The sequence below is a fragment of the Botryllus schlosseri genome, chromosome 10 (assembly GCF_051294905.1).
Source record: "Botryllus schlosseri isolate E-star chromosome 10, Bs_hap1, whole genome shotgun sequence".
In the NCBI taxonomy this organism is placed as follows: Eukaryota; Metazoa; Chordata; class Ascidiacea; order Stolidobranchia; family Styelidae; genus Botryllus; species Botryllus schlosseri.
In genome coordinates, this window is record NC_137245.1 from 17,927,156 (window position 1) to 17,954,905 (window position 27,750).

General features: G+C 39.0%; 3 protein-coding genes across 3 annotated transcripts in view; 2 read left to right on the top strand and 1 right to left on the bottom strand.

Annotated features, from left to right (window-relative positions):
- Positions 1 to 27,750, top strand: part of LOC145447919 (uncharacterized) — a 98,596-nt gene that overhangs the window by 38,740 nt on the left and 32,106 nt on the right. The window lies entirely within an intron of this gene.
- LOC145447925 (uncharacterized) lies at positions 7,792 to 20,966 on the top strand. The gene is made up of 6 exons (XM_080326197.1): positions 7,792 to 9,548; positions 11,305 to 11,465; positions 12,418 to 12,508; positions 14,154 to 14,322; positions 14,422 to 14,534; positions 19,675 to 20,966. Exons 1-6 carry the CDS (start codon positions 9,470 to 9,472, stop codon positions 20,022 to 20,024), a joined length of 963 nt encoding a protein of 320 aa, XP_080182323.1. The 5' UTR covers positions 7,792 to 9,469; the 3' UTR covers positions 20,025 to 20,966.
- On the bottom strand, positions 17,266 to 18,932 carry LOC145447928 (uncharacterized). The gene is made up of 3 exons (XM_080326200.1): positions 18,208 to 18,932; positions 17,864 to 18,147; positions 17,266 to 17,612 (listed from the first exon to the last, which is right to left on the bottom strand). The coding sequence occupies exons 1-3, from the start codon at positions 18,376 to 18,378 to the stop codon at positions 17,567 to 17,569; spliced, it is 501 nt and encodes a 166-aa protein (XP_080182326.1). The 5' UTR covers positions 18,379 to 18,932; the 3' UTR covers positions 17,266 to 17,566.

A 27,750-nucleotide genomic window follows, 5' to 3' on the forward strand; every position in this document is an offset into this window, starting at 1 on the left:
ATCATGCGAAAAAGATCAACTAACCACTAACATTATGTGTTTTACGTCATCGAATGCCAACACATTTTCCTCGTGGCCCGTAGACCACCTGAAGGTAATTTGTGAAACCCAAAGGTCGGCCGATTTTCATAATCAAGCTGTCTGTTTTAAGTATCTCGCTTATAGGATAATGGCTATAGGGTAATGGCTATACTGTACCCAACACAGTAGGCATGGATATGCAAAAACTATTCACAAGAAATCGCGCGAAGAAATTTTATTTAAAGAAATCCAACAAACATTGTACACAAACAGATCGCTCTGGTGCCGCGGTGACCCGAAATTTGCATCCGGCCTGCCAAATGATTTCATCAGGCCCGCGAAGAAATGCTGAGTTGATCGAAAAAGTCATGTATTATCCTGAGCATTTCTAACAAATGTTGAGATTTTTAGTTAGCATTACTTGAATCAATTAGTCCTTCCAGAGAGCACATGTCAAAGATGTTTATATAGGGCACATTATAACCACCCGACTACGGTGTTGTAGTTTCCAGTCACAATTAGGAGCATGTCGCTGACATTGACACCCAATTCCGAGAAGGCAAGAAAGTGCGAATTATTTCACCTACTAAAAACTAGTTATTCACAGAAGCGAAAACGCCACTGTGAAACCCTGATAGGTTACATGGAAAAGATAATAGAGGTCTCCAGCCTCCTGTGAAACCCGAATCGCGATATATTAATATGAACCAAATGCCGACGTCCTCGTTTACAGTTAAATCTTTTGCATTCCTCACAACGCATACGCAGGGATGATGCAAATATATCACTATACCGAAGGGAGCATAGAAATACGCCAAGTTATATCATCGCTAGAGCCACTGTTTTATCGCTTTATAACTGCATTCAGCCTGCTAATCAGCGAATAAAGGTGCAGCCAAAGTAGAACCCCTATGATCCGACCATTGTGTATATAGGCGGTTAATGGAGAAATCAAAAGATAAATAAGAGCAAGGATATTGAGGTATTTTGGGATTTTGGGATAGTGTTGAGTTTGACACCCCTGCCTAAAGGATAAAACATTTCCGTTACAAAAACTTGCAAATGTGAGTTTAGTGATGGTGTTTACTACTATCTTCGTGCCTCGTGCTATTCGAACCGTTATTACGAAAATATGATGATTGCTTAGATTAGAGAAAGAGAGCAGAAACTCAATTATACGTCATTTTACCCCCTCCAGTCGCGGAGGCGTGTGTGCCTGTCACTACACGCGTTTCGAATCACACTTTTAAATAAGGAATAGTTATAGTGCGCAAATAGCGAGAAAAAGTTTAGGTTAGTGGTACGTCGTAATTCATACAAGTTTTAACAATTGCATCGCAACAACAAAAGGTAGGAAGCCCCTGCCCTTGAATGTCCTATTAGGTTTATTTGAATTATTACACGTCAGAAGAGTATAACAATCAGTTAAGATTTTTATCCGCACCCATTCGGATTTTTATCCGAACTGCAATATTTTTTTCATCCGCACAAGTGTGTACCATCACACATGTTGAAAGGCACTGGTGTATCGGATTTCGCCAAGCCTTCCACGTGAAATCTCTGTAACATGCAACTCTCTGTCCGCTGAGGCCGCACAGTGTTCGGCGGTGGCCAAGGCTGGTGTAAGTGCATTGCCTTTCTTGGTGTAATTGGTACGAATGAATGCAAAATATCCAACCGAAAACCCCGCGATAGAGTGCTCTCTTCAGAAATTAGCTCTATATTGTTTGTACAGAGCAAATAAGGTTTGATAAAATGTCAGGATAGAGACTGAAAACGAAGCAATTTATATAATCTTAATGCAATTGTGCGTATGAAGGAAATATATGGTTATTTGTGCAGGCATTATGTAATGAATAAAATTTTTTGCTTGAGCACATTTGAGCATGCGTCACTTGAGCATGTTACTTCATAACCCTAATTCTAATCGAACATTGACTTCAGCCTATATGCTTATTAAGTGATGTGTGCTCATATGTCCACCAGAGTTAGATCAATTGTAATCTGTAATTGAGCTGAAAATAAATAATTAGATTTTTTCATGTAATTGTAATAGTAATTAATTATTTCTATTTTGTGTAATTGTAATTGTAATTTGATGAAAATTTTGCTCAATTACGATTTCAATTACATTGTTATGGTAACCTGACAATCACAACATAAAATAATCAATCATTTATTCGTCACACCGGTGAAAATCCGGTCCCGACCAAGATGACGACGAGAGGCCGCATTGCCTTAGTACACAATCACCACCTGTAATAATTAGCCTATTTACATCGGTGTTCCATGTGTGCCGCGTTATAATGAGATAATTCAGCCATGTTAAACTGTTTCCCATACTTCAGTAGCAACAGAAAACTTTGTGAATTACAATTTAGGCTAAACTAGTAGTTCTCAAACTGGGGGGCGTGCTCCCCTTGGGTGACGTGAAAGCATCTGAATGGGTGCGTGAATCTCCGGCAAACAGAATTTTTTTCGCGCTTGGTGCGATTCACCTCCATTTCATAGTCATTGCTCTGTGTATAGTCCGAATTTCATATTGGAGAGTTCTCTCGTCAACAGTCGTAACTTTCCATACCATCACACCATCTGTAAGGATTGCTAACATTCTGGTCTCATGGTGTTATATGACGATAAGGGGGCACAAAATATTTCACTGTGATAAAGGGGCCGGGGCGTGTCCAAAAAGTGAGAGAACCAGTGGGCTAAACTAAATCTTAATTTTTCAAAAATGAATGAACAGCAAATAAACTCTTCTGAAATCTGTGCTGAACCATTTCCCTCACCACGGTCAGAGTTTTTTAGAAATCTCCGACCAATAACGAGGCTTGCTTCAATAATTGCAAAAAGAAATTCAAGTTTACAACCAAGGTTTAGTCAAACTTGATCACGCATTTGCAGAGATTTTATCCCAATCATAACTCCAATCTTAGGCAAATTTACTGGAGCCAGAGATTTTAGCACCTTAATGTTCATCAAATGCAATCTAACAGTTTCCAAGCAAGTGAAAATGTAAATGCGAACCAAAATGTTGTAATTCGTAGTTATCAGGAGGTTCTTTCCTTTTGCATTTATTTTAATTTTACATATATTATCGTGACGCCTTACCAATTACATTTCATCATCCTCACTCAGTTCGGAGTAGCCTAATCGTTTGATTAAATTTAATTGACTGTCCTGTAGCCTAACCGCTGTTGGTCGCCCAAACTTTTAATTGTTAACAGTCGCTTGAAACATTTTTCTGTGTTTGTAGTTTTCAGTATTCATGATTAGGAATAGTTGGAATACGTTTGAGTTTTTTTTCAATTAAAGGGTATTCTACGTATCATGAATGAAACATGAATAGCTTAAGATTGTTACTCATTACGTCGCTACGGTTGTCAAAGAACATCTCTCTATCGCATCAATTACTTGTTTAACACTAATTGCAATTAATTAAATGTTTGAAAATAATTGTAAATGTAATTCTAATTTGATAATTTAGCAGTGATTTATTGTAATTGTAATGTAAGTGAAACACGCAAGGAAGTAATTGTAATTGTAATTGTAATTGGACTGAATTATTGTAATTGATCCAATTCAGCTAAACGGAGATGGGAAATTTGCTTCATTCGAAAATTTGTGGCAAAACGCAGTAAACATTTCATAAAACTGGTATCTAAAATTTAATTTCAAAAATGTAAATTATAATCTGGTGATGTTGTAGGAATAATCACAAAATCACATTCAAAGATGAAAAGTAGCATCCTTCCGAAACATTTTGCTCTTCTCGAAACAATGCGGTAATGGTGTTCAGTATTGACTGTTTTGTGACCAAGGGGGTTTAAATTTTCTGACCAAACATGTTGTTGCACTTCGTTTATATATTTACCGTCCTCAAATACGGTAGATCCCTGAAATATGGAGCAGCAAACAAGGATTTTCATCTCAATCGGGCTGACGACTGACTGAACTGCGTTACCTGCAGCATTTGGCAAAGAGACGAAGTGATGAGCTGCTGCTCCGTGATGGCGACGCAATGCGTAACGCCACGAATCATATGAGTTCGGTGAACCAAATCGTCGAACCCAAGAAACTGACTAACCGAACCCCTGAGATTCAATCGAACCCAGTTAACGGCCACTGATAGCCTACATAATGTCAGGTGATATTTACAATTCGTGAGCGTTCTAACAAAACGTACGCGCCGAATTCGTAATATATTATATTGAAGGTGCATTCCAAGTCAACAGTATGCTAGTATGTTGACCCTTTTGAACAATGCCCTGTAAAAAATATTGCGAAATAAAATGTTATTTGAACAGCGTTTCATCCTGTTGCACAGTCGGGACTTGTCATCTGTCACCTTCTGGCGCCAATAGTTGTTTATCCATTGCTTTTTGAAGGTGTTTATCATTGTAATTTGTATTCATATGCTTGCTTGAACAAGAGGAGAGGTAATAAACGAGCTTCGTCAGTCGGTATTGTAATAGGGTTTGGCGGGCTTCAGCTTTAATTATAGTATCTTCTCTGACGTCGAGAAAGCATGCGCCAGACTTTTCGAATGAATCCTTGAAAAATAAATGCACCGAGATAGCTTGTTGCACTTAGGAATAAAATGGTCAGTCTAGGCCTAATAAATATTCGTGATGAGAGGATGTTGAAGATGGTAGGTCAATATATAGTTTTATGTTGTCCATCAAGATATCCTAATCATAACCTATTTTCTTTGATTTCTACTTGCTAAGGGGGACCATATATCACTTGATTAAATATTAGAATCAGACGTTAAGGATCACATAACAACTTCAAATCGGACATAGGGGGCAATGTTACTGATGGAATTCATATTAGTCAGTCGGCATATAGCTCCGTATTCAAAAGTGGAACACTCAGCTGTGTACTGTGAATGAATTCGGGTTTCATAGACGATATTATCAGGAAGCTGAACTTTCCTTCAACATGCTTTTCATTGATGGAGACTTAGTTCAGGGATGATGCGATAAAGCTCCAATTTAGAATGTTGGACGCCTTAACATAAGCAGGTATTGACCTCTATGACTGTTTTCCTACCTTGTTTATATGCATGGTCATTGGTCATGGCGCTAGTGTATAATATATGTTTTCTGATTGTGCAGAAGCAGGGCGCACCTTTTGGAAATAGTTCCCGGGAAATAAAATAGGGCAGCAGCAAACATTCCATGTATACTTGTATGAAAATTCCTACGTGGAATATAAAAGATGATTTCCAAGGCGTCGTAAAATAATACTACGAAGAATTCATACAAGAAATGCGTCATACAGTTATTGGTATTTCTTCAAGTCCCTTGAGGACGGGAATAAGTGATATATTTTCCCTCTTCATGGCGTTGCTGTTTTCAGGATATACATGCTAATTTCAGCAATGCAATATTGTTATATGCCTTATATATCCACCAGTCATTCGTACAATGGCCAATGTGCTATTCTAGGCGTATACGAACCACAAAGCAAGTTTTCCGTTCATGGGAGGCTGTTCCACCATAAGAGCCTATAACGTCGTCGGAGACACAGGCGATGTCAATAACATTAGGCTTACCATATTTTGGAAATGTAAAAAGAGGACACTTTTTCAGAAATTTCAGACATGCAAAACTGAAAAAAAGGTCATCACTTCCGCTCAGAGCTCAAAATAACGTTTTTCTCTCCGCATTGCCAGGTGGATGACTAAAAAAAAAGGTCTTCTTTTCGCTCAGAGCCAAAATCACCGCTTTCCCCTCCGAAATACCCGCCGGAGCTTCACTTCTGCGTTAATTTGCGGCATATCACTCGCAATTTCCTCTAAATCTGACCTAAATTTTTAAAAAAGAGGACAAAATCTCAAAAAAGAGGACAAAAGGGCGTCCTTCGAGGGCACTTTCAATAAAGTCAAAAAAGAGGACAAATCCTCTTAAAAGAGGGGGTATGGTAAACCTAAATAACATATTGCTGACGATAGTAGAATCAACTACCAAGATTGGCATTGCAGCTTATTAAAGCTACGACAAAATATTATTTCCATATTAGGCCTACTTTATCTCAAATTGAAATCAGAATGTGGAACGTAACAGCCGAGAGTTAGCAATATCGTGACAAATGGGGCAACAATTAGGCCACTATAGTTACTGACGCCTATAACAGTTGTAACTATTAGATATGCACTGCACATAGTGCGAAAGATAACATGAATGATTAGAAATCTCTGGACTTCATCAGCATGGGATGACTGCTAGTGAACTTGACCTCAGAACTACGAGGAACTCTGTGACGTAATAGAGCATTGTGAGTTTTAAGAATGATGATTGGCATATCCCGTTGTTTTATTTGTTAATGGAGCATGCGACTGAAAAGCGAAGACATTCAATTGACATAATTTGTTTGATCCAGACGGCGCGACCTAAAGGTCGGAATCCGGCAGTATAGGCCCAAATTTAGTCGGACATGTCTGAGCTATAGGGGTACGAAAAGTTATATTTCCCTCAACCGTTTTGACACCATCTATGTCGTATGCGTCATACTTGATCCGTCATCCCATCTTATTTTAATTGTTTTCTGCTCCTCGCAAATCTTATGCTGCCAAGCACATATGTATGCTTACATGAAAATCACATAGGACATGGAGTATTTCTTGCACATAGGCTACATATCGTCGCGTTGGAACCAAAGTAGCTTAGGCCGATGTGCAATATTAAATCTTTTGAGATCAATTATTCAACTTGATAGAAAATCAAGGTTTTGAAAAACTTTCATATTTTTCGCCTGTATATTGGCCATTTTTATGCTAGTCACAATGTTTCAAAGTTAATCATGGAAAAGATATGTCCGAAAGAAAACAAAAACTTTACGCAAAGTTACTTAGGTTACTTTGATACCACAGCGACGATGTAGCCGATGATCTATAAAAACTTTCATTATACATTGTTGCAAACAAATTTAACGAACCATGCAGCTTTCAAACATGTTTTATGTGATTTAGCGAGAGTGAATATACTTTTTATCGCAACGTTGTTCTACACTACACTGGTTCGCAAAGACGAACACGCATTGTTTCACTGTATAGGCCTACTGCGATTGTAAGGTCAACAATCGGCGAGGCAAATCAATTCGTATACTTCAGCCATGTATATAGCCTTGTTGCACTGCGCTGTCATTGTACGTAACATAGCCGTATTTCACACCTTCCTTGGTGGTTTTGTGGAAGCTCTGGTGCTGCGACATTATTAATATATGGATTTTCCGGATCAGTGCCACAATAGCATTTAATTAATATTATGCAAGGACGTAGGACGTAGTTTATATTTTTCTCCTTGATGTTTTTGCGGTATATACACCGGCTCATGATATACACAGATTTGGTCAGTAACGATGTACTTCTTCTTTTTTAGGTACTTGAAGTTGATTTTGCCAACTCGCACTACTTATTAAGTAGTTATGATTTTAGACTACTTCTACTTCTACTTGACAGTTTTCAGTTTTTTAGGCGTAAAATACCTACTTACTTACTTACTTGTGAGTTGCAACTCCTACTTCTACTTGAATAGAAATTCCGGATTTACTTCTACTTCTACTTGAGTAGCGACAGTGACTACTTTGACCACCAATGGATATACATACACACGAGCTGTGCACATGAATACTATGAGTTGAGTGCATGTTGAAAAATTATAGTCATTTGTGAACAATTTATTATTACATTTAGAAAAAATACCAATAATACTACATAGATCGTTGAAGATTCTAACATTTTTCTTTCACTCACCCTGAGGACAGACGACGCATTGCCTCACTTGCCTCCCCTGATCTGTAGTGATATACATGGCACAGAATGATACATTATTGAACGCAAGGTTACCGTCATGCATTACCAGTCTGGAATTCGCTCGTCAGAGTTGATGAGTACGCAGTACTAGCAGCATTGACAGTTATTATTCAACAGATCTACTAGAACAGGGGTGGGCAAACTTTCCAGCTCGCGGGCCGCATTCAACATTTGAATCCATTCGCGGGGCGCACTATATAAAATTGGTGTAATAAGCCAAAATTCAATATTGCCTTTTCATTATATAGTGACCCACGACATGGGTATTTGTATATTTAAAACAAATCAAACAATGATTTGATGATAACGTAAACGCGTCAGAAACTTATACGAGAATTCATAACGTGGTCGTCCTCATTGCTAAAATCAAGGAGAAGAGTCGGATTGTCCCGATTCTTAGAACTGTATGTAAACTTGAGTCTCTGAGCAGCGATCTGTTCATAGATTTGCCTATTGTAACCTACTTTTCGTTGAACTCCAGGTCACACAATGCTGACAGCTTCATAGCCATGTTCCTTTTAAATTAGGGTAAGGTCTACCATACGTCCTTCTTTAGGAGGATTTGTCCTCCTTTTTAAGGTTGTTGAAAATGTCACCCGAGGACGCCTAAATGTCCTCTATTTGAGCAATTCGTCCTCCTTTGCAGCTTTTAAAGCTAAGATAATGGACAGATTCTAGTGAAAATGGGCATTAATGACACTTAATAGCGTTCGAGCGGGAAATTCGTTGTGCAATCGAAAGTGACGAGTTTTTTTAGTCAAGTCACCTAATTTAACAGCAAAAATAGCGAAGTTAGCTGTTTTCAGTGTTGATCACCTAACTTTTCTGATTTAGTCGAAGTGTCCTCCTTTTCCGTTTCCAAAATATGGTACACCTACTTTAAATATACTCTTCTACAATGAATAAATATTATAAATAAACATACAAAGAACGAATCTAACACACTCGCGAATCGGTTTTACCAAGTACAGCCTTAAAAGTGATAAACTTGCTCGGAATGACATCTAGAATTCCACTCGCGGTCCAAATAAAGTCATGTAAGTTTCACGTTATGTGATGTCCATCAATTGAAACTTTTCACAAAGCATGGGCCTCGAGGTCGGGCTATCGCACCATCAATGAAATAAAAAAATACTATGGTAAGAATATAACTTATCATATCATGGTGAAATATATTAAGAAAAGTTCAATCAAGTGCCCACAGTAATTTAATTATTTTTACGCATTTTATCAATAATAATACATTTCTCAAGACTTTCGCGGGCCGCCGGTGTTACGGGCCGTACTTTGCCCACTACTGTACTAGAATATACGAAGAAAAGAACAGGAAGGTTGATTACGCAGATAAGATGAAGAAGTGAGGATTATCGTTATAATATCCCATCATATTATATATTATTAATATTTTTTTAAATATTCGATATCAACCTTACAATCAAGTATCGCTACATCCACTAATCCACTGATAATGGTAATTTCTTTTGAGCTGTATCACTGGTTGTCATACAGAGAATTATTGCTATCGGATTGCTATCGAATAAGAGCCTACTTGGAGACAGTTTCTATTTGAAGGGAATATTTCAGCACTAATTCGATACCGCTTCACAACAGTGTAGTCTGGAAATATCGATGCGCGACACACCAAAAGCGACAGGAGTACGGCTGGCGACATGTTTGGCCTTCCTTTTGCTTTTAATAACAGCGTCAGGTAAATCATACTCGTAAAGTTATGATCACCGTTTTGCAGCAGGATGATCCGCATGTATCGTGATCGTGATCCGCATGCAGCCCGCGAGTCGTTGTTGCTGCGACCAGCAACCACTACTCTTAATTATTCAGCTAGTGCTTTTTAATGTGTTTTGAGATGAAATTATAAAATCACGTAAGAAATCTTAGTAACCCTATCGATTTATTCAGTTTCCACTATACGATAACCCTACCATGTTTTCAGCAGCCGAAAGTCGGGCATTTTTATTGCGTGCAAAACGAATGCAGAATTGTTACTTTTGAGTTTAATGGTATGTTAAATTTTCTTGGTAGTTAGTTGGCAATCACTGATAAAACAACAAATCCAAGATATTTTTCAGATTGAGCCCACGAATACTTTAATGTTTCTTTAAATTTTTGCAATAAGGAACGATCATTGTTAACGGGATCGTGAATTTATTTACGCGAAAGATCATTGAAATTTCATACAACCATCAAGATGCTCGAAACTGATGTTACTATCCTGTCTCTTCCTTTGTATATGTGTGGCTTCATCAAAGAGACATTGCGATAGATCATCGCATGTTAAATGGCCCAGATGTTAAAGAGAACGTCGAAACATGTTTACAATAATAAGCCATAAGGTACGACTAGTAGGAGATTACTTACATAACTTACGTAAACAGAATGGCCGTCTGAGATAAAATATTCTACTGTGCAAAGTCATTTCAATTTCCATATTGTCAATAGCCTACTCTTGCAAACATATTGCTGATTTTGAAAATTTTGTTTGCGAAAATTCCTTTTCTCCTGCGATATGCTTGACCACTATTCCAGAATAACCTCAAGATGAGCTGCTAGATAGAAATGACTATGCCGCGGACATTATAAGCTCACTAAAAATCTGTTTCCCAATTTTGATGTCATATATGTTGCGATCATACCCAAAGGTGTCGTCGGATACGTTGAGCGTTATAATTACATTCGCCACCATCCATCATTGTAGTCCTCGTACATATCAAATGGACTTCGCGGATGTTGAAGACATGACCGCGTTTTCAAGAAAGTTAGTTACAGTATTCGCTTTGAAATAATAAAAGGCTTCCCACTTTCAATATAAATAGTAGCCTAGGCTATGATGTTTCTTTCGAGAATGGTCATTTTGTTGCAGTTTAACACTATAGCCTACAGTTAATATTTGCACGGGACAGATGACGGTTGAACGATGATAGAGCTAATAGTGAACTAAAACTTTAGGGGCCCGCGTGGGTCCGTGACTGTCCAAAGGGGCTCCGCGAAGACAGAATGAGAAGCACTGCTCTGGATGATGAATTGTACATCTTTCCGAAATCAAATGTACTCATGGGTCAAAGTCAGGTTTAACACCCAATAATTTACAAAATCAGTCATGTACAGCAATAATTTCAACTAATTCTACCGTACTTTTATCTAAATGAAGGCTGGAAAGTGACATATCGCACGAAGGCTGCTTTCCATGGTACCTATCTGACATATTTTACCGATTAATATTTGATTCCTTGTTGGTCGAACGCGACAATGGGTCGTCCGAAATAACATTATTTCTGTCATTCAAATGATTTGGTACTCAATGGGTTAAAACGGCAGTATCAATGTGTATATTATCATCGTATGTCATCCGCTATCCTTACTATTGTAAAGGCTTGGGCAATTACAAGTGGAATTATGTATTCGCCAATTTTATGAAAATGAGCAAAATATCTTTGATCATGCGACAGAAGCCTCTTGCAATCTGAACATTACAATCGAAAGCGACTCGTCGATCAGAATGGAATGGGGCGACATCACAGACGCAGCGTCTTACAACATAAGCGTTATACCTCGTCATGACATATCCACTACTGGATTCACTTTGCACATCGACGTAACTCCTGTTCAGGTATTTTGTGGTGGTAATATCATATTATTATTGTGACACAACGACAACATAGCTTATCCCTCATTGCGTTATGCACCACGACATATGCATTTAGCAATGTTCAATTGATTCTCCATCATGGGAGACATTCCATCTTTGCGCACTCCCACTCTCAATTGGTCTTACTTTAGCCCCTCCAACTTCTTTTCCATAGCTACCGACATTTTAGCTCGACATATTTTGTTTCTGGAATTTTGGGGAAACGGCATGGAGATCAGGACCAGATTGATGCTCGACATCCATTTTCTCTAATTTTTGGTGCATTTACGTTTAATATTGAATCAACGTCACTCTTTTGACCATTTGTTAAGACCCGATTCGCATTTGCTGTGCAATAGTAACGTTCGTCCATACCAAGTGCAAAGGCGTACTTGATTACCACAATAAATCGATTCCTGCCCTTCTAGATCATGATGCCCGCGACCGATGAAATTACGACAGACTTATGAATGCATGTGTGTTGAACCTGAAATATCATTATATTCGACATAATGTACCAGCATAAGGGACCTGTCTCCACGGTGCGAGAGTGGTGCGAAATAACAACAACTATGGGAAATTTTTGTTCTGGAGTTTATAAAATAACAATGGCAGTACGCAATGTCATGTAATTATAATACGCTACGACCATGCCATTTTCATCTAATTTGACCGATACACATATGATGGTGGAGTAAACAAATATTTCGATGATTTGGGGTCTGCAAAAAGATTTGCATCGGCGAGTCTCTCACAGTCTAAGTATCTTGGACTGTGGTTTGAAAAAATGAAACACATTTGTGCATATAGCAATCCTGTTTGGTTTCAACATCAAACCAAGAAAATCTTTCCCATGGCCCAAGTATCACCTAAATGAGGAGCCAAAAGTACGTATTAATATCGTCGGATTCATAATCATATCTTATCATTCCAGATATCTTATTTGAAGCCGGATACCCTGTACGATGTTAGAGTAGAATCAGCAAACATGGCATGGACTACGCAGCATTGCACCGCCCATACATGTAAGAATGAATTTTAAGACTGTAGTTTGACCACAAAACATTGACTTCAATGTTAGGAATTCAGATTTGAACCTAATCATACACACAAGCAAATATAGTGTAGATTCCCGTACTCTGAAAGTGGTACATCGGAAGTCAAAAAAGAATTAAATTAGCCAGCACTGCGATTTATCTCCGTATGAGTTGGTGTATTTTGCTTATTTTTACTAATTACTAATTAACTAATTAAAAAATTATGGTATGCATATGTGCAGATCATTTGTCTGTATATATCATGAGTCGGTGTATATGCCGCAAAATTATACCACGTCCTATTCCTATCTTTAGTTTTATATTTCCTAGAATGTTTTTCCAGTATCTTGTAGTCCAATAATACTGAAATGAATTTATCATGGATATTTGGCGTCCAGCTGCTCCATTCGGACTGTCGGTTGGAAAACGACCGTACCCTATTGTTTGTTGTTTTATTGAAAATATTGGCGCTCATCGCCTATCAGGTCATTTGGGCCCAGCGCGGTAATTTAACATCAGCGTCTTTTGCGGTCTTTTTTGCCATCTTACGGACGACTTCCATGCTCGCGCTCTCCCACCATCAGTCACTCTGGTTATTCGTGCGTCCGTATATTGTGTCTGTGCTGTCGACTCTGGTTTCGACTCACCTTCAATTTGGTCTTTCTCATGCACCGTAATCGCAGCGAGAGTAGCCACGAGGAGCCCAGATAAACCTCCAACACGTTGAAGTTGGTCCTAACCGGGATTCGAAGTACTGCAATTGATGTCGTAACGCCAACGCCCCTTATGTCATTGCAACTAATACCAAGGCGGCCGTGAATAGTAAAAATTTTGAACACCCCTCGCGTAGATCATTGGAGACTGACATTATAATAAATACGAATTCATTATAGCCAAAGCTAATAATTTATCATAGTAACGTCAACGATTGTTAGGTGAATTATCCATCGGATAGATTTGGTGCCGCCCACTCCCTTTCATCGTTTGTGAACAGCTGATTGCTAATTTCCACTATTCACTACGATCCTTTATCGTCAACCGGGCAACGAATTTGACGATACTGTGCGTGTGCGATACCATTGGTACAGAGTTGATGATACTGTCGTGACTGTGAAGCCCTTTCGACTTCAATGGCCATTTTACACCTGACCGATACTATGGGATTTATGATTGGCGGCTTGCAGGTCAGAGTCGAGCCTGCAACCCATCAGCGCAGCGCTGGCGCGTCCCAGTCTACGATACTCAGCTCTACTATTTCTACCACTACTACCACTACTTATAAGGGCCGTAAGAGAACCCCGTAATAGACCCGTCCACATACACGATTCGTACAATTAGGAACTTGGATAGTATGTTCACAAATGACTGCCGGAATATCCGGTCATTGAAATCAGGTTACTACGACGGTGACGACCCCTTTTTTAGTAAACTCCAGAAATTTCCAGCAAAAATAGCGAAATCCGATGATTTCAGTCTTGATCAGCTAATTTTTCTGATTTGGTTAAGTGTCCTCCTTTCCCGATTCCAAAATATGGTAACCCTACTTACATACTATGTGGGCCGGAAGTAGAATACGAATGACAAATACGACACGGAGATTTATTGTATTACTTTTTGTTTTGTGACAATTTAGACCCTGCCCCAGAAAAATTGATTGTGGGGGAACAACCCACACCCTACTCGGCAATGCTATTTGTCGGTTCTAATCCAAGGGTGACTCAGTGGGAGATCGAACTGAATTTCGCCAACGGAACGTTTGTGGAGATTTGGAATACTACTTCAAACACTTTTTACGGATTCAGGTATGCGCGACTTATTTGAGTTTATGGTGACCTTGCATAACAGTTGAAGACACAGTCACATTCTTCACAGTCACATCCATTCAAATTGTCTCCGCACAGTGTTACAGGTTTGGTGCCAAACACTGAATATGTGGTACGGGCGAGAGCGTCACAAATACTGGGTGAAGCCATTGACAGAACTGATTTCGGAGATTGGACAAAGTTTACCACGGGTAATTAATTAATCGATACCGAGAGGTGCCTTTGATTGTATGCAAGTTCACTTTGCTCTGTACCAATAAGTAACACATTAAAGGGGCACTGCGCTCAAAAAATGATGTGGTCTCAAATTGAAGAGTAGAACGAAAAAAAAATTTTGGCCGCAGCCGTTTTCTTCAGAACGCCACCGTAATGGAGCTGCAATTTATTGAAATTTCCAGAGTTGCAGCAGTCGCGGCTCCGGATAATCTCTTAACCCGTAACATGGCACGATGACTTCATCGTCGCACTTGCTCGACGCGATTACGCAGTCACGCAGAGGACGAGCTTGAGATAGAAGTCAGCCGATGTTCTGAAGCAAATATGTCTAACACGCCAAGGTGGTGTAGATACGGCGTTCCACGGACGATATTCAGTCACTAGATTTTTCTAGTAATCGGGCCTAGTGTATTCTATTTCTTGAGGGAAGGAATAGATCATGTCCTATTCTTATGTTATGTATAAAACATTACCATCACCAATTAGTGTGCCCTCTGAACATTTCAAAATTCAGAGCGGTCATAATTGGTTTCGCATTCAGGTTGGAGAATCATAAGATGAGGGTTTGAGAGTATCTTAAAATTATGGCTTGGGGATTAGTAACATTACAATATAATGAATATATTATATATGTTTTAGGGTCAGCTGCGGAGTTGTGGGCTCAGGTTAGGTTTGCGTGCCGTTGGATTTTGGTTAGGGATGATGAATTTTCCTACAGTACCCGAACCACCAATTTTGAATGTCATGAATTTTGTCATGTTCATGGGGAACCCTGACTGGTGGTGGTGGTATTCGTGTTGTGGATAAGAAATTACTGTTTCTCTGAAAAACGGCTACAGAATAAAGTGCTTTTCAACCTGTATGACGGTTCGTACTTGTGCGAACGTCCTCCTTTCCCGAATCCAAAATATGATAACCCTACATTATAGGAAATAGTGTGCGATGCCAGTGTTGATTTGAATGCGAAGTATTGGAATTTCGGCACACATTCATATAGCGTTGACATAATACGTCGATTTAGTGGAAAGTGATATTGTTGCGAGTGAATATTGTTCATGGGTTCGCCCTTTAAGCTTCGAAAGAAATAACTGCACGATACCCGCAGAAAAAGCAACGAAGACCTTGAGAACAGCGGAAGTGCGATATCTGTGATTTTTCTACTGCAGTGATTTTAGTATTTGATTAATCAGCAATACGATACACTAAATGTGAAATAATGACGCTCTGTACCTACAGGAAGGTCTACAAATACAAAAAGTGATAAGCTTTTCATTTTCTTTTTGTGTAATAAATTCCAGCTGGCTGGTGCGAATTAAATTGTTTTTAAAAAAAAGTACGAATGGAGCTCAAAAAGGTTGAAAAGCACTTGTCTACGTTATTGTCTTGCTCTACTCAGAGTCTTCGTAATAGTATATAGAATATACATTGACATTATAGCAAGCTGCAATGACATGGAGAAGTTGTGCCGTTACATCGTGTGATGTCAAAAGGAATGACGAATCGCATACTCTTCATAAAATTCCTTCTGAAATTGCACTAAGACGACAGTGGTTTAGTGCCATAGGAATCTCGTCGACCAAGATAGAGCAGAAAAATATATTTGTATGCAGTAAGCATTTCAAGAAAAGCGATTTTATTCGTCATCATAAAGGAAATAGCAAGCGTCGACGACTTAAAAAGGGTTGGTGGCAATCATCTCTAGCAAACTCTTGTGTATATTTATAAAATGTTCCTTTGTATTTATTGACAGAAGCTGTACCTTCGTTGGATCTTACAAAGAAGTTCTATAAAACCAAGAACGTAACAGATCACAAATTGACTATAGTTTTGAAGGAAGATCAATCTTTGGAGGAATCTTGTCAAGTAAGGCTGCATTTCTTTCCCCTAAGACATGTTGGATTGACATGGCACTTTGACTGGGGATCAGTGCCTAAGAACTAGATGGTTGCAATGTGGATCTCCTAGTTTCAAAGCATTGAAATCTTTGATAGAAAACAAAAGTTTGATCCGGGATTTGGAGCAGATGACTCTGTTCAAACATACTGGTAATTTTTTGACTCATCACATCTGCACACCAGTTTTCGGAGCATGGTCAGATCATTACAATTCACACCTTACATTTTTAGGATCATTGGAAGTTTATCACAACGTCATATTGAAATTTGCACCTAAACGTCTTCATTTTACTTATGACACGATGCTTGCACGAACCAAATTGGCTGTCCTGGACCACAATGAGAATGTTGGTAGATTTCAGGCGGTGACACGAGCAGGTTTGCTGTACAGATGAAATGTTTGCAAGTCAAGGTACTTAGTTACTTACTTTTTATTTGTTTAAGCAGGTGCTCCACGATACAAAAAATGTTACTCTCGGTCAGCAAAAGAGTGGATCTTGAAAAACATGTATGAAAAGAAGACGAACCACTATGCGAGAGAGCTTTTGAGGCGAACTACTGAGAATTGCACTGGCATCAACTTTCCCAGTAACATTTCAAGAAGTGTGCATCCAGTCAGCATTGCACCAGAACCAGCCCCCTCTAAAGAGGAATTACTTTCAAAACGTCGTTCTAGAACGTGACTTACTAATCCCTATCTTCAAGTTGAATGGAATGTGGTGCAGTGCTGCATAGCTAAATAGCTCAATTTCATTCTTCCACACTGCCTGACTGCCCCGTTGTAATACCCTGGCTATAAAGTCCTCGGATGTTTCTTTTTTATTATTTATTTTAATAAATAACGAGTAAGCAAAGTAGTCTTGATGTATCAGGCACTGCAGGCATTCGTGGAATATAGAATGCAAACAGTTCCAGTTCACTGTGTAATAATACAGCAACAGAACTGATTTCGACTTATATAGCATAGCCGCAGTGTTATCAATCACAGTTCGTTTTCTATCGGCCATTTGAAACCGACATACAGTCCATCATCACTAGGGTACTTTTTCCTTATAGCAGTCACGATGCAGGCTGGCAAGGGCATCCTGTTTTTGCTACCCAAAACGTCGCCATCAATAATCCATTCCAGTATGTGTCGATAAGACACCAAGCGATAGTCTGCAATTGGAAAATATCAAAGTATATTGCAGCAATAAAAATAATGCTGAAAAGTAATAGCAGCATATATATGACAGTATAATGCTCCCAATTTATAAAGTGTAGGCATTTATATAAAAGCATGCGAGAAAATGTAAAGAATGCAGGAGATTGCCGTTTATATCCAGGAACCATGTCATAAGTCCCAAGACCCTGTCGCATACATATAGGTCCAATACTAAACAACACAAACAAAATGTTCTAGGACCCACTTGTTAGAAAGCCTTCTGCCAGGACCATGTGGTTGATTGTTATTATTCCAATTTTTCCTGTTCACTTTGAAAAACGTTTCAAGAATGGAGGGATATATATGTACGAGAAAATCGTCATGTTCTGTTATGCAAGTCGACCCTCCATTCCCCAGAAGCTCCATTATTTGTTGTATTTCCCTGCAGCAGACGCGTTCATTCTGGTTTGTCATGGATGCACAGTTCAAGCAACTGCACCATTCATTGTTGTCAAGTGTCCGAAGTTGACTCTGGTTTTCTGACGATTCCTTTGACCAATACAATGAGATTGATAAATTGCATTCAAGAAACACAGGTACAATACTTACAGAGACATGAGTTTGTGCTTCTTGAGTTGCAACAAGACGGGCGAATTCCTCCTCTGAATATTGTGGCTCGAATTGATACGGCAGGCTCTCACCAAATATCGTGATATCATCGAAATCTTCTACATCTGTATCTTCATCAGAAGTTAATTCATCAACAAGATCTTCTTCCATACCATTAATAATTTTAACAAATTTTACGATATCTACGTGTCAAAGGAATTGCATGAATGAACTGATGGAGACAGAAGATTCGTTTGTGAAACTGAGAACAACAATGTTACGACAAAAAATTCCACAACAATATTGGAACTTTGATGAGAATGAAATTTTCGTGTTGATTATCTATACATCTGTGTCTTGAACAAGTAAACTAGACCGTATCAAGACAGTTGCTATGCCATGGGTAAATGATGCAAAATATCATGTGTCTGTCTCTTCCGCAAGACCACTACTCCAAAGGTTGTGCACTGTGCAGTCAATAATACATCTTGAAAATGACAGCTGTATCTGCATCAATATACAACTGTAACGGCATCTCAGTATCATTCAACTGGCAAATACTATAGAGTCGTGACAAGCTCCAGACACAAATCCTCCTGACCTAACACCGTACGTTGAGCGCCGCCTTGGTGTGCAAGACATGAGTCATTCATAACATCGACTGACAACTATCTAAAGTTCGTCCTCTGCGTAATCGCGTCGAGCAAATGCGACGATGAAGTCATCGTGCCATGTTACGGGTTAAGAGATTATCCGGAGCCGCGACTGCTGCAACTCTGGAAATTTCAATAAATTGCAGCTCCATTACGGTGGCGTTCTGAAGAAAACGGCTGCGGCCAAAATTTTTTTTTCGTTCTACTCTTCAATTTGAGACCACATCATTTTTTGAGCGCAGTGCCCCTTTAAGTAACACCCGCACAAATGTAGTCTCGATAACATGGCTCGATCACTGTGTTATACAAGTCGGTTCGATGTCATGCTAAGATTAACGCTACTAAATGTATATTGGAATCGCTCACGCGTACCAGACCAAACTGGAAGAAAATCGATTTTCTGTCGTGTGACGAACATGATTTCAAATTCGCATTTCTTTGCCGATCTCATCGCATCTCGTCGCGGATCTCCTCTCTGCAGGTCCGAACTATTTGAAGCCGGTAAATCCGGCGCCTCGACATATCAATATCGAAACATTGGGCCAACATGCGGCAATCATGTAATTTCAAGGTTTCTTTTTGGTAGCGCAATTCACTGAGTTGTATGTTGCCCGAAACGTTATATGTCTCCTAACGTGGAAATGTATCAAAATTTCAGTTCCTAATAGTCCCGCAAATACAGGTTGCACTCCACTAGACTAAAGCATTGCAGCAGCCTCATACGATGTTGGTAAGTCGTATAGGATGACATTGGACCCTTCCTTTTAAATTAATGATACATCCCAATTCTGAGGAGCGATCTTATATTTTCTAGGTATGCGTTCTGTATTCGGTCGAGTAACCCTGCTCGATATTCAATACGAAAGCGACCCATCATCACAAGTACAAGACAATATAACCTGGCGCATAGGAAACGCTTCATTGGAAAAAGGTTACTTCTCAGATTTATCGATAATACGTATTAGGAATACGTCTGGATGTGCGACTGTGGATTACGAGATCAAAGTATTTGAAAGTTTTATTGAGAGCGTTCCGGACTTCACCATATCGTCAGAGGGATTCAAGGAATCGAGGATTAATAACGGAGGTGGGCTGTGGCATCTAACTTTCCCTCTCCAAACCTATATGGCGACATCGCCCTCTAAAACCAGAGGTCATCTGTAAAAAGGTATTTCTACTTGTCCATATTACTCGAACAGCTTTTGTTGATTTGCACTACTTGGCGATGTGGTTATTTGTTTACGACATCCATTTGTACTTCAACATCCTCTGATGTCAAAATTCTCTCAATTATACTTTTGGGAAATTTTGTTTGTCAAGTCGAAAATAATTTTTTTAGTAAAATGGCGTGAATATTGAGTGAAAGACCTGAACAGGCCCAGGTCGATCCTTTTATGTGTCTTAAGCACAAAAGCTTAATCTCGCTGAGAAAACCATGTTTGGTGAGGTCGGAATGTCAAAGTGCATGAGAGGCTACCGTATGCGGCTTTAATATTCCATAAGGGGAACGTGCAAACATATGCGAATTGCAACGGTAGGGATAGTCGGGAAAACTAACCATCTCCGTATTTGAAAATTGCGTGAAGACCTTGCGACAGACAAATTATAGCCGATAAAATTGAAAGGAAATATCCACTTGAGAGCTTGCTTCGGGAAACAGTTTTTACAATATGGATATAATTTACAATATGGATATATTGTTTGTTGCTATATTGGAACACTGTGTCTTGAAATATCTTTTAGAAGGCACGTAATTAGAAATCTTGAGCTATATGTTCGTGCCACTCGGTTGGACTATTTTTCTTTAGGGAGACGCACACGATTCCCAATTTGGACTTAGTCACATGGGGCAGTATTTGCGTCTGTTGGTTGCAGTTGTACCGTGGAACTCAGATTGCAATGACAGGGCCATCTGGCGTGATCGTCGGCTAAGGTTATATCGCCGGCGATCTTTCCAGGATCCCACTTCGTGTCTGCAAAACCTTTCTCTGCCCCGCGGCATGTCTCTTTAGGGCCGCAAAACTCGTGCCTAATAATCCCGCAACTGTATAAAGCCCCCACGAACACAGTTAGATTCAATTCTATGCATCATGCGTACTTTTATTTGTTTCAATTTTTATTTATTGGGAAGCGAGCAAAGAAAAATTTGAAGGTAAATACATCTGTAAATAATCCTCCTTATGTTAGTTTAGGAAAATTTACGGGGAGTGAGGCATGGTCGAATACACAGATTGACTCGAGTCGAGTCATTTCCGTATTTTGAGAAAAAGACTAGAGTCAAGTTGAGTCATCAGAAAAACGCGACTCGAGTCGAGTCATGACTCGAGTTATTACAACCCTGCTACGGACGATTTTCACCAATAAAGTCGACTTATACGATTTAAAGTGGCTGCAAACCTCAAAATCGTCGTTGGTTCGACAGCTGTTTTACTTTGTTTTAAATTGTTTTTTGTTTTTTTAATGAAACCCTAATTGGGTGTCGATTTTATCAATCTATCACTGTCATCGATATCAGTATTAGTATTGGGATCGAGTCACCATACCTGCGAGTCACAATTCATCCCAAGTCATTGCAAATTTTGACTCGAGTCGAGTCAAGTTATTCGATTTTCGAAGGTGACTCGAGTCAAGCATGTCAGTCGATTTTTGGAGGTGACTCGAGTCAAGTTGAGTCAAGTCACGAGTCAAATCGCAATTTAAGTCAAGTTGTCTTTTCTAAGTACGAGGTATGATCAAGTCATTGCATTCGCCATCGAGGACTTAATATAGAGTTAAATATAGACGTGCAAAAATAGGGTTACCAAACGAGCTTTTCTTTTAGTGAACTCACCAAATTTTACAGCAAAAATAGCGAACTCGGCTGTTTTCAGTCTTGATCAACTACGTTTTCTGAATGTTAAACTACGTAAGTTACTGTATATGCTCCGTCTATAATTATCCGAGAAAATAGAGAATAGAATATAAAACTTCAGAGAGTTGAAACAAATTGATTTGATGCACTACCCAATTACATATGGGACACAATTTTAGCATCCAAAGATTGACGAGGTATATAAACTATATTAGAATTCAATTTATTCGTACAAGATGTTTGGTTAACCCTACTCCCGTGGTCGGCATCCAGGCCAAATTTTAATGCATCAACCAAAAAGTTCATAAAACGCGAACAACGGGACTTGAACCGACGCCCAATATATCGCGGTGATCAGGAAATAGCAGCCTAACCAACTGAACTACTCGGAAGGCTCAGGCGAGAGAGGTGACGATGATATTGACACCGGTCTACGCGATTTCTCAAAAGTGAAAGAGAAATTTGTTTTTCGTTTTCACGTGACGTGATACATAATCCTTCCCATGGTGAATGACCACGTGGTTGTCTTACATATCAATTTCGGCATTCAAACAAGACATTACTGAGCTTGAAATCTTTACGCAGCCGAGCGCACCGTGACTGGGAAGTTTTCGTTATAAGTGTTACTCACGGCCGCCGCTGATTACGTCATCGCGATAGAGCAGTGGTTCCCAAACGGTGGGGAATTCCCCACTGGTGGGGAATTTCGGGATTTCTGGTGGGTTATAGATTCACTTTTGAAAAAAATCTTTACAGTTCTCCTTTATTAAAGTTCGTTTAGAAATGCCGATCGATATCTCTAATATTTCTTAGCTCCTTCACAATTAAGCGATTCATGTTGTCAGTGCCTCCGATTCGCAAGAATCACCTGGATAGCGACACATGATGTCCAGCAACTGTTTCTATTCATTTGTACACCATCATCAGTCACGAAACGTAGTGGTGGAAATTTCCTGATTCGTTGTAATAAGAGCTCATATTGCTGAGCATGAACAATGAACATGCACTCGAGGGAAATCATGGACTCGCGCCTCGCTAATTAATAGCACATCCAGACCCGTTACAAATGAAATTAGATATTTATTTAGTTTCAAGTTCTTTAAATCGCATGCGAAAGTGAAGTTTACGGCAGCTTATATGTATATCAAACGCATGAGCTCGTCAACACCAGTAAGTTTATCTGACCCATGTATTATTAGGCATTTACGTATGTAAATTGATGCTAAACCCGCAACATTAGGAAAATTTTCAAGCCCCTTCTATTTTTTCTGTTGGCTGCGCGCCAGGGTGAATACATATTACGGAGTCGCGTTTACGGTTACCATTTTACGGCTGTGTAATTATCAATTCCGGGGATCTTAAAACAATCCCCAATATCACGTATTTACTAAGCAAAATCTTGCAAAATTTTATAAGAGGTAGCATATCTAAAGTGTTGATATACAGATATTAGGTGGGGAATGAAGGCTCGCAATAATACGGAAGTGGGGAATTAAGATAAAAAGGTTGGGAACCACTGCGATAGAGGCAACGCGCGTTGTAATTCGTGTTTATTTGACTTTGCCTGGTCCAGTTATATAAGTCCAAATCCATGTTACTGATCTTTTAGATACTATTGATCGTACATAACTAACAAAATGTTCTATTTGCAACTGCACAAGGCCATCGGAAGTAAATATATTGCCTTGTTTGACACTTCTCATAGGCGTGCGATTTCTGTTGTTGCTTCATTTCATATCAATTTGAAACGTGTTCTACACATCGAATGTCCGATACAGGTTCGTCAGTATATGGGCATATGATCAACATCTATTCATTGAAGTCTACAGTAACTTCGTATAACATATAAAACGGATGATTCAACTGTCTGTATGATGTTGTTATTACAGGCGCGAGTACCGTATACTCGCGCCAACTTACACACCCATGTCTGCAGTGTTTAGCACTGGCGTCGTGTAACTTATATAAGACCAACCTTCGTGATACTGATCTTGTTGAAGTGTTATGGACTGCATCCAACTATGTGTGTGACATTCAACTGTATAAGACAATCGTACACTGTAAAAAATAAAGGTGGATTTTTGGGTGGAATAGGGGTGTAAGTGTCATTTACACCTTTTCGTACAGGTGTAAAGTCCGATCCACCTATTTCAAGGAGTGGATGCCACTATCCACCTATTCAAATAGGAGTAAATGTATTTCCACCTCATGTTTCACCTCAAAACTTCACCGTGCACGTGATGACGTGATGACGGTGAGGGGATTTCTAATCGGTAAGTCCAGATCCAAAACCATTACAAAAACATCTTAAATTTGAATCCCATCCAAATCTTGCAAAATTTTACAAATTTCTATTCATCTTTGTTAGGTGTCATATTATGAAATTTTAGACGGATTAAATATGTTTTGTCTATATGTGCGTTGAGACGGGCAAGTTATCCACGAAATGTAACGTTGAACATCAACAGTGGTTGCGTTATGTCTTATGCATAAACATATAAATATAACGCAATGTGTACTTGTGTCGTAAATATGTGGGTATGACGTTACTGAACCAGCGTAATGCTTTAAAAACTATACATTTGAGGTATTTGAAGAAACGAAGGTAAGATCAAATTAACTATAAACCGATTTGCACTGGCGAGTTTATCCGGCGGAAGGCAGATCACTTTGGTGAGAAATGATTGGCGGGCTGTTGGATTTTGATTGGTTGTTGAATTACTGAAAAGTTCGGCTGCGAAAAATATTTGAACGCCAGTGTTGTTACGTCATACTGATTCACTTGGGTGAGAAATGATTGGCGGACTGTTGGATTCTGATTGGTTATTGAATTACTGAAAAGTTCGGCAGTGAAAAAAAATGTTAATGCTGGCGCTGGATTTTGTGTAGACGCTGGATTGGCTCGCCATATACATACTTCTGTACCGGTATGTCTTTCCGATGCCAGTAATTTCTAAATATCTTCTAATCAACTTGTTTCTTCAGTCCAGATAACAATATGATGAGATTGCTAGTCAAGCTATTAGATCACGATTGAATTATTTCTGTTGCTGATGCTTCAAAGATAGAAAGTGCGGTTTATCAAGTATTTGAAGATGTATTGCACGGTAGTGATTGTAAAATCAAGTGCATTGGTCATTTGGTCATTATGTTGATCTCAAGTATGCCAAGGTCGATGACAATGGCATCCTCAAGGATAGCGTTCCAATACGCGACAGCAATGAAGGTAAGACCAAATTTACCATTAAACTGATTGGTATACCGGCAGGTTTTTCCTAAAAATTTTACTTCACTTTTCAAAACTTGAAAACATTACCTTAAGGGGATGCGAAACCAACAAGTAAGGTCTCGTTAGTATCGTCGGCCGCGTCAAACTGCGGCTTTCTGTGAAACTTTCTACAGTACTTAGATTGTATCGATCGCATAAGTTGAGCAAAGCGGTCACTGATGTCTTGTTCGAGAGATGTTATCATTGTTGCTGTTCACAGCACGTACTTATTCGCAATAGGTATATGTGCTGGACTCTAGAAGGACGCAACCAAAGCATGTACAATTGTACAATTTTGCATCAAGTTTTTCTCGTCTTCGCGATTGGGTTATATCAACTCGCGGTCTATGTGTGGCCGCCTCGCTTCGTGGCGTAGTTGGTTATGCGTTGTGGAGCCGCATTACACGAGACCATACGGTTCTGTTTCGCATCCCATTAAGGTCATGTTTTGAAGTTTTGCGGAAAAACCCGCCTATGCCTGTATATTTAGACTTGCATAAAGTAGTATTTACGGTGGTAAACTCCTAATTCTTTTATGTAATTATAAGTCAAATTCGTTTTGCATCATTCTTTCACACAATCTATCATTAATATGTGGTAGCCGGTAATATCTGAAGAAATTGTATATATTTTTAATAAATGAAATGAATAGTAAGCTTTTTTTCTACATAGCAATACCACTTGTGTAAAAATTTGTGTGAAGGTGACCTACCAATTTTATCAAGTAGCCAGTACAATTTGAAAAAAAGTCATTTTTGAAAATTCGTTTGGTAACCCAATAATTGTAGCAAGTACAATTTGACAGAAAAAGTCCTTTTTGAACACCCTTGCGTCCTGCGATCAGCATTCACGTTTGAGTCATTTGATTTCTTTATTAGATGAAGGGAAGACATCAACTGCGGATGGCTGTGAAGGTGAACATCCATCCTGTAGCACCGCTGAGATCAAGTCTAGTCAAGGTGGGGTGTTCTGAAGGAGTGTGCAAATATGACTTTTTTAAATTGTAGTGACTACTTGATAGAATTGTTAGGTTCCCTAAATGAAGGCTGCTGCATGGTTCAATTTAATCCAATAGCCGCATTGCTAGGAGAGACAAAAGTTATTTATCACATAAAAAGAAATACAAAAATATGAAAATTTTATTTTCAACCCATGAAATTGTCAGGTTGTCTATGTAGAAACAATGATCACCGAATATGGTCCAATTCCAACTAGTGGAAGCGGAGTTATTTTATAATTGAGAAATTTAGATTTGAATAAAATAGTTTTTACCCTGGCATATTCCGAAGTATTTAGTAATATAGTTCTTAGTCAAATTCGTTAGCTAACCCAACAATTGTAGCAAGTACAATTTGACAGCAAAAGTCCTTTTTGAACGCCGTTGTGTCCTGCGATCAGCATTCACGTTTGAGTCATTTGATTTCTTTATTAGATGAAGAGAAGACATCAACTGCTGATGGCTGTGAAGGTGAACAATGAACATCCATCCTGTAGCACCGCTGCGATCAAGTCTAGTCAAGGTGGGGTGTTCTGAAGGAGTGTGCAAATATGACTTTTTTTAAATTGTAGTTACTACTTGATAGAATTGTTAGGTTACCTAATTGAAGGCTGCTGGTTCAATTTAATCCAATAGCTGCATTGCTAGGAGAGACGAAAGTTATTTATCACATAAAAAGAAATACAAAAATTGATTTGATTTGAGTTGATCTACCAAGAATAATCGCAGAAAAAGTGTCCAGCTCGGCTCAATGCCTGACAAAATTAAGAAATGTTCCAGATTACATCAGAAAGCTTATGTGTAAGTTGTTTCCATACTACCATTTCTATATTTCATTCAGCGGAAAACGCCAAATATTTGATAAGTGCCGTACGTCCTATGGCATCTCTTAAAAAGGGAAGCTAATATCTACTCAAGTACGAGTAGAAGTAGTCCTTTTGAAAACGTCTTTAAACTACTTGGAGTACAAGTAGCGACGCAGTACAAAGTTTCGACACATAAAAACTATCGAGGAATGGAAGTAGAAGAATATTTCCAGACATAGTACTTCGTTAATTACTACCTCTGATAGCCACCCTTTAATGTTATCGGATATGTTTTCAGTGATCAACTTATGACCTAACATTGAATATTTTACAGACTCTCAAAATTGGATTGGATGGTTTGCATGCCTACCATTTTTGGTGACAGCTATTCACACTTGATAGTTGATCAGGTAATATTTTCATCGATGTTAACTAGCACTTATATGATTTTAGCCTACATGGCAAACAAGCGCTGTATGAGATTTGAGTTCAATAGCATCGGAATGGAGTGTCAACTGTAATTATGCAACTCGAGATGGCCACGAAGACTTATTGCTAGGCTATTGTTATCAGGTTTGCTTTATCGCTTTTTATATCCGTACAGTTTAGTCATTTGAACTATCAACACCCAAATAAAGTTGGCAGCTAAAGTGAATCAATGATTTATGCCAATATGCGATGAGGATTTGTGAGGTAAGGTGTATATGCGGTGTATGAGAACCTGTAATGAAGGGCTCGAGGTTATCCGGTTAGTATTTGGATGGGATCCAGATAGGGGAAACGTGGAAGAGATTCCACCTTTGAAGGAGGATACAAAAATCACCCTAAAAGGGTGGGACATAACCCACCCTAAAAAGGAGGAACATTGCTCCACCTCACAAAGGTGGATCATGGTCCACCCTTTTAGGGTGATTTTTGTATCCTCCTTTAAAGGTGGGTCCAGTTTTTACAGTGTAAGTGAATGTATA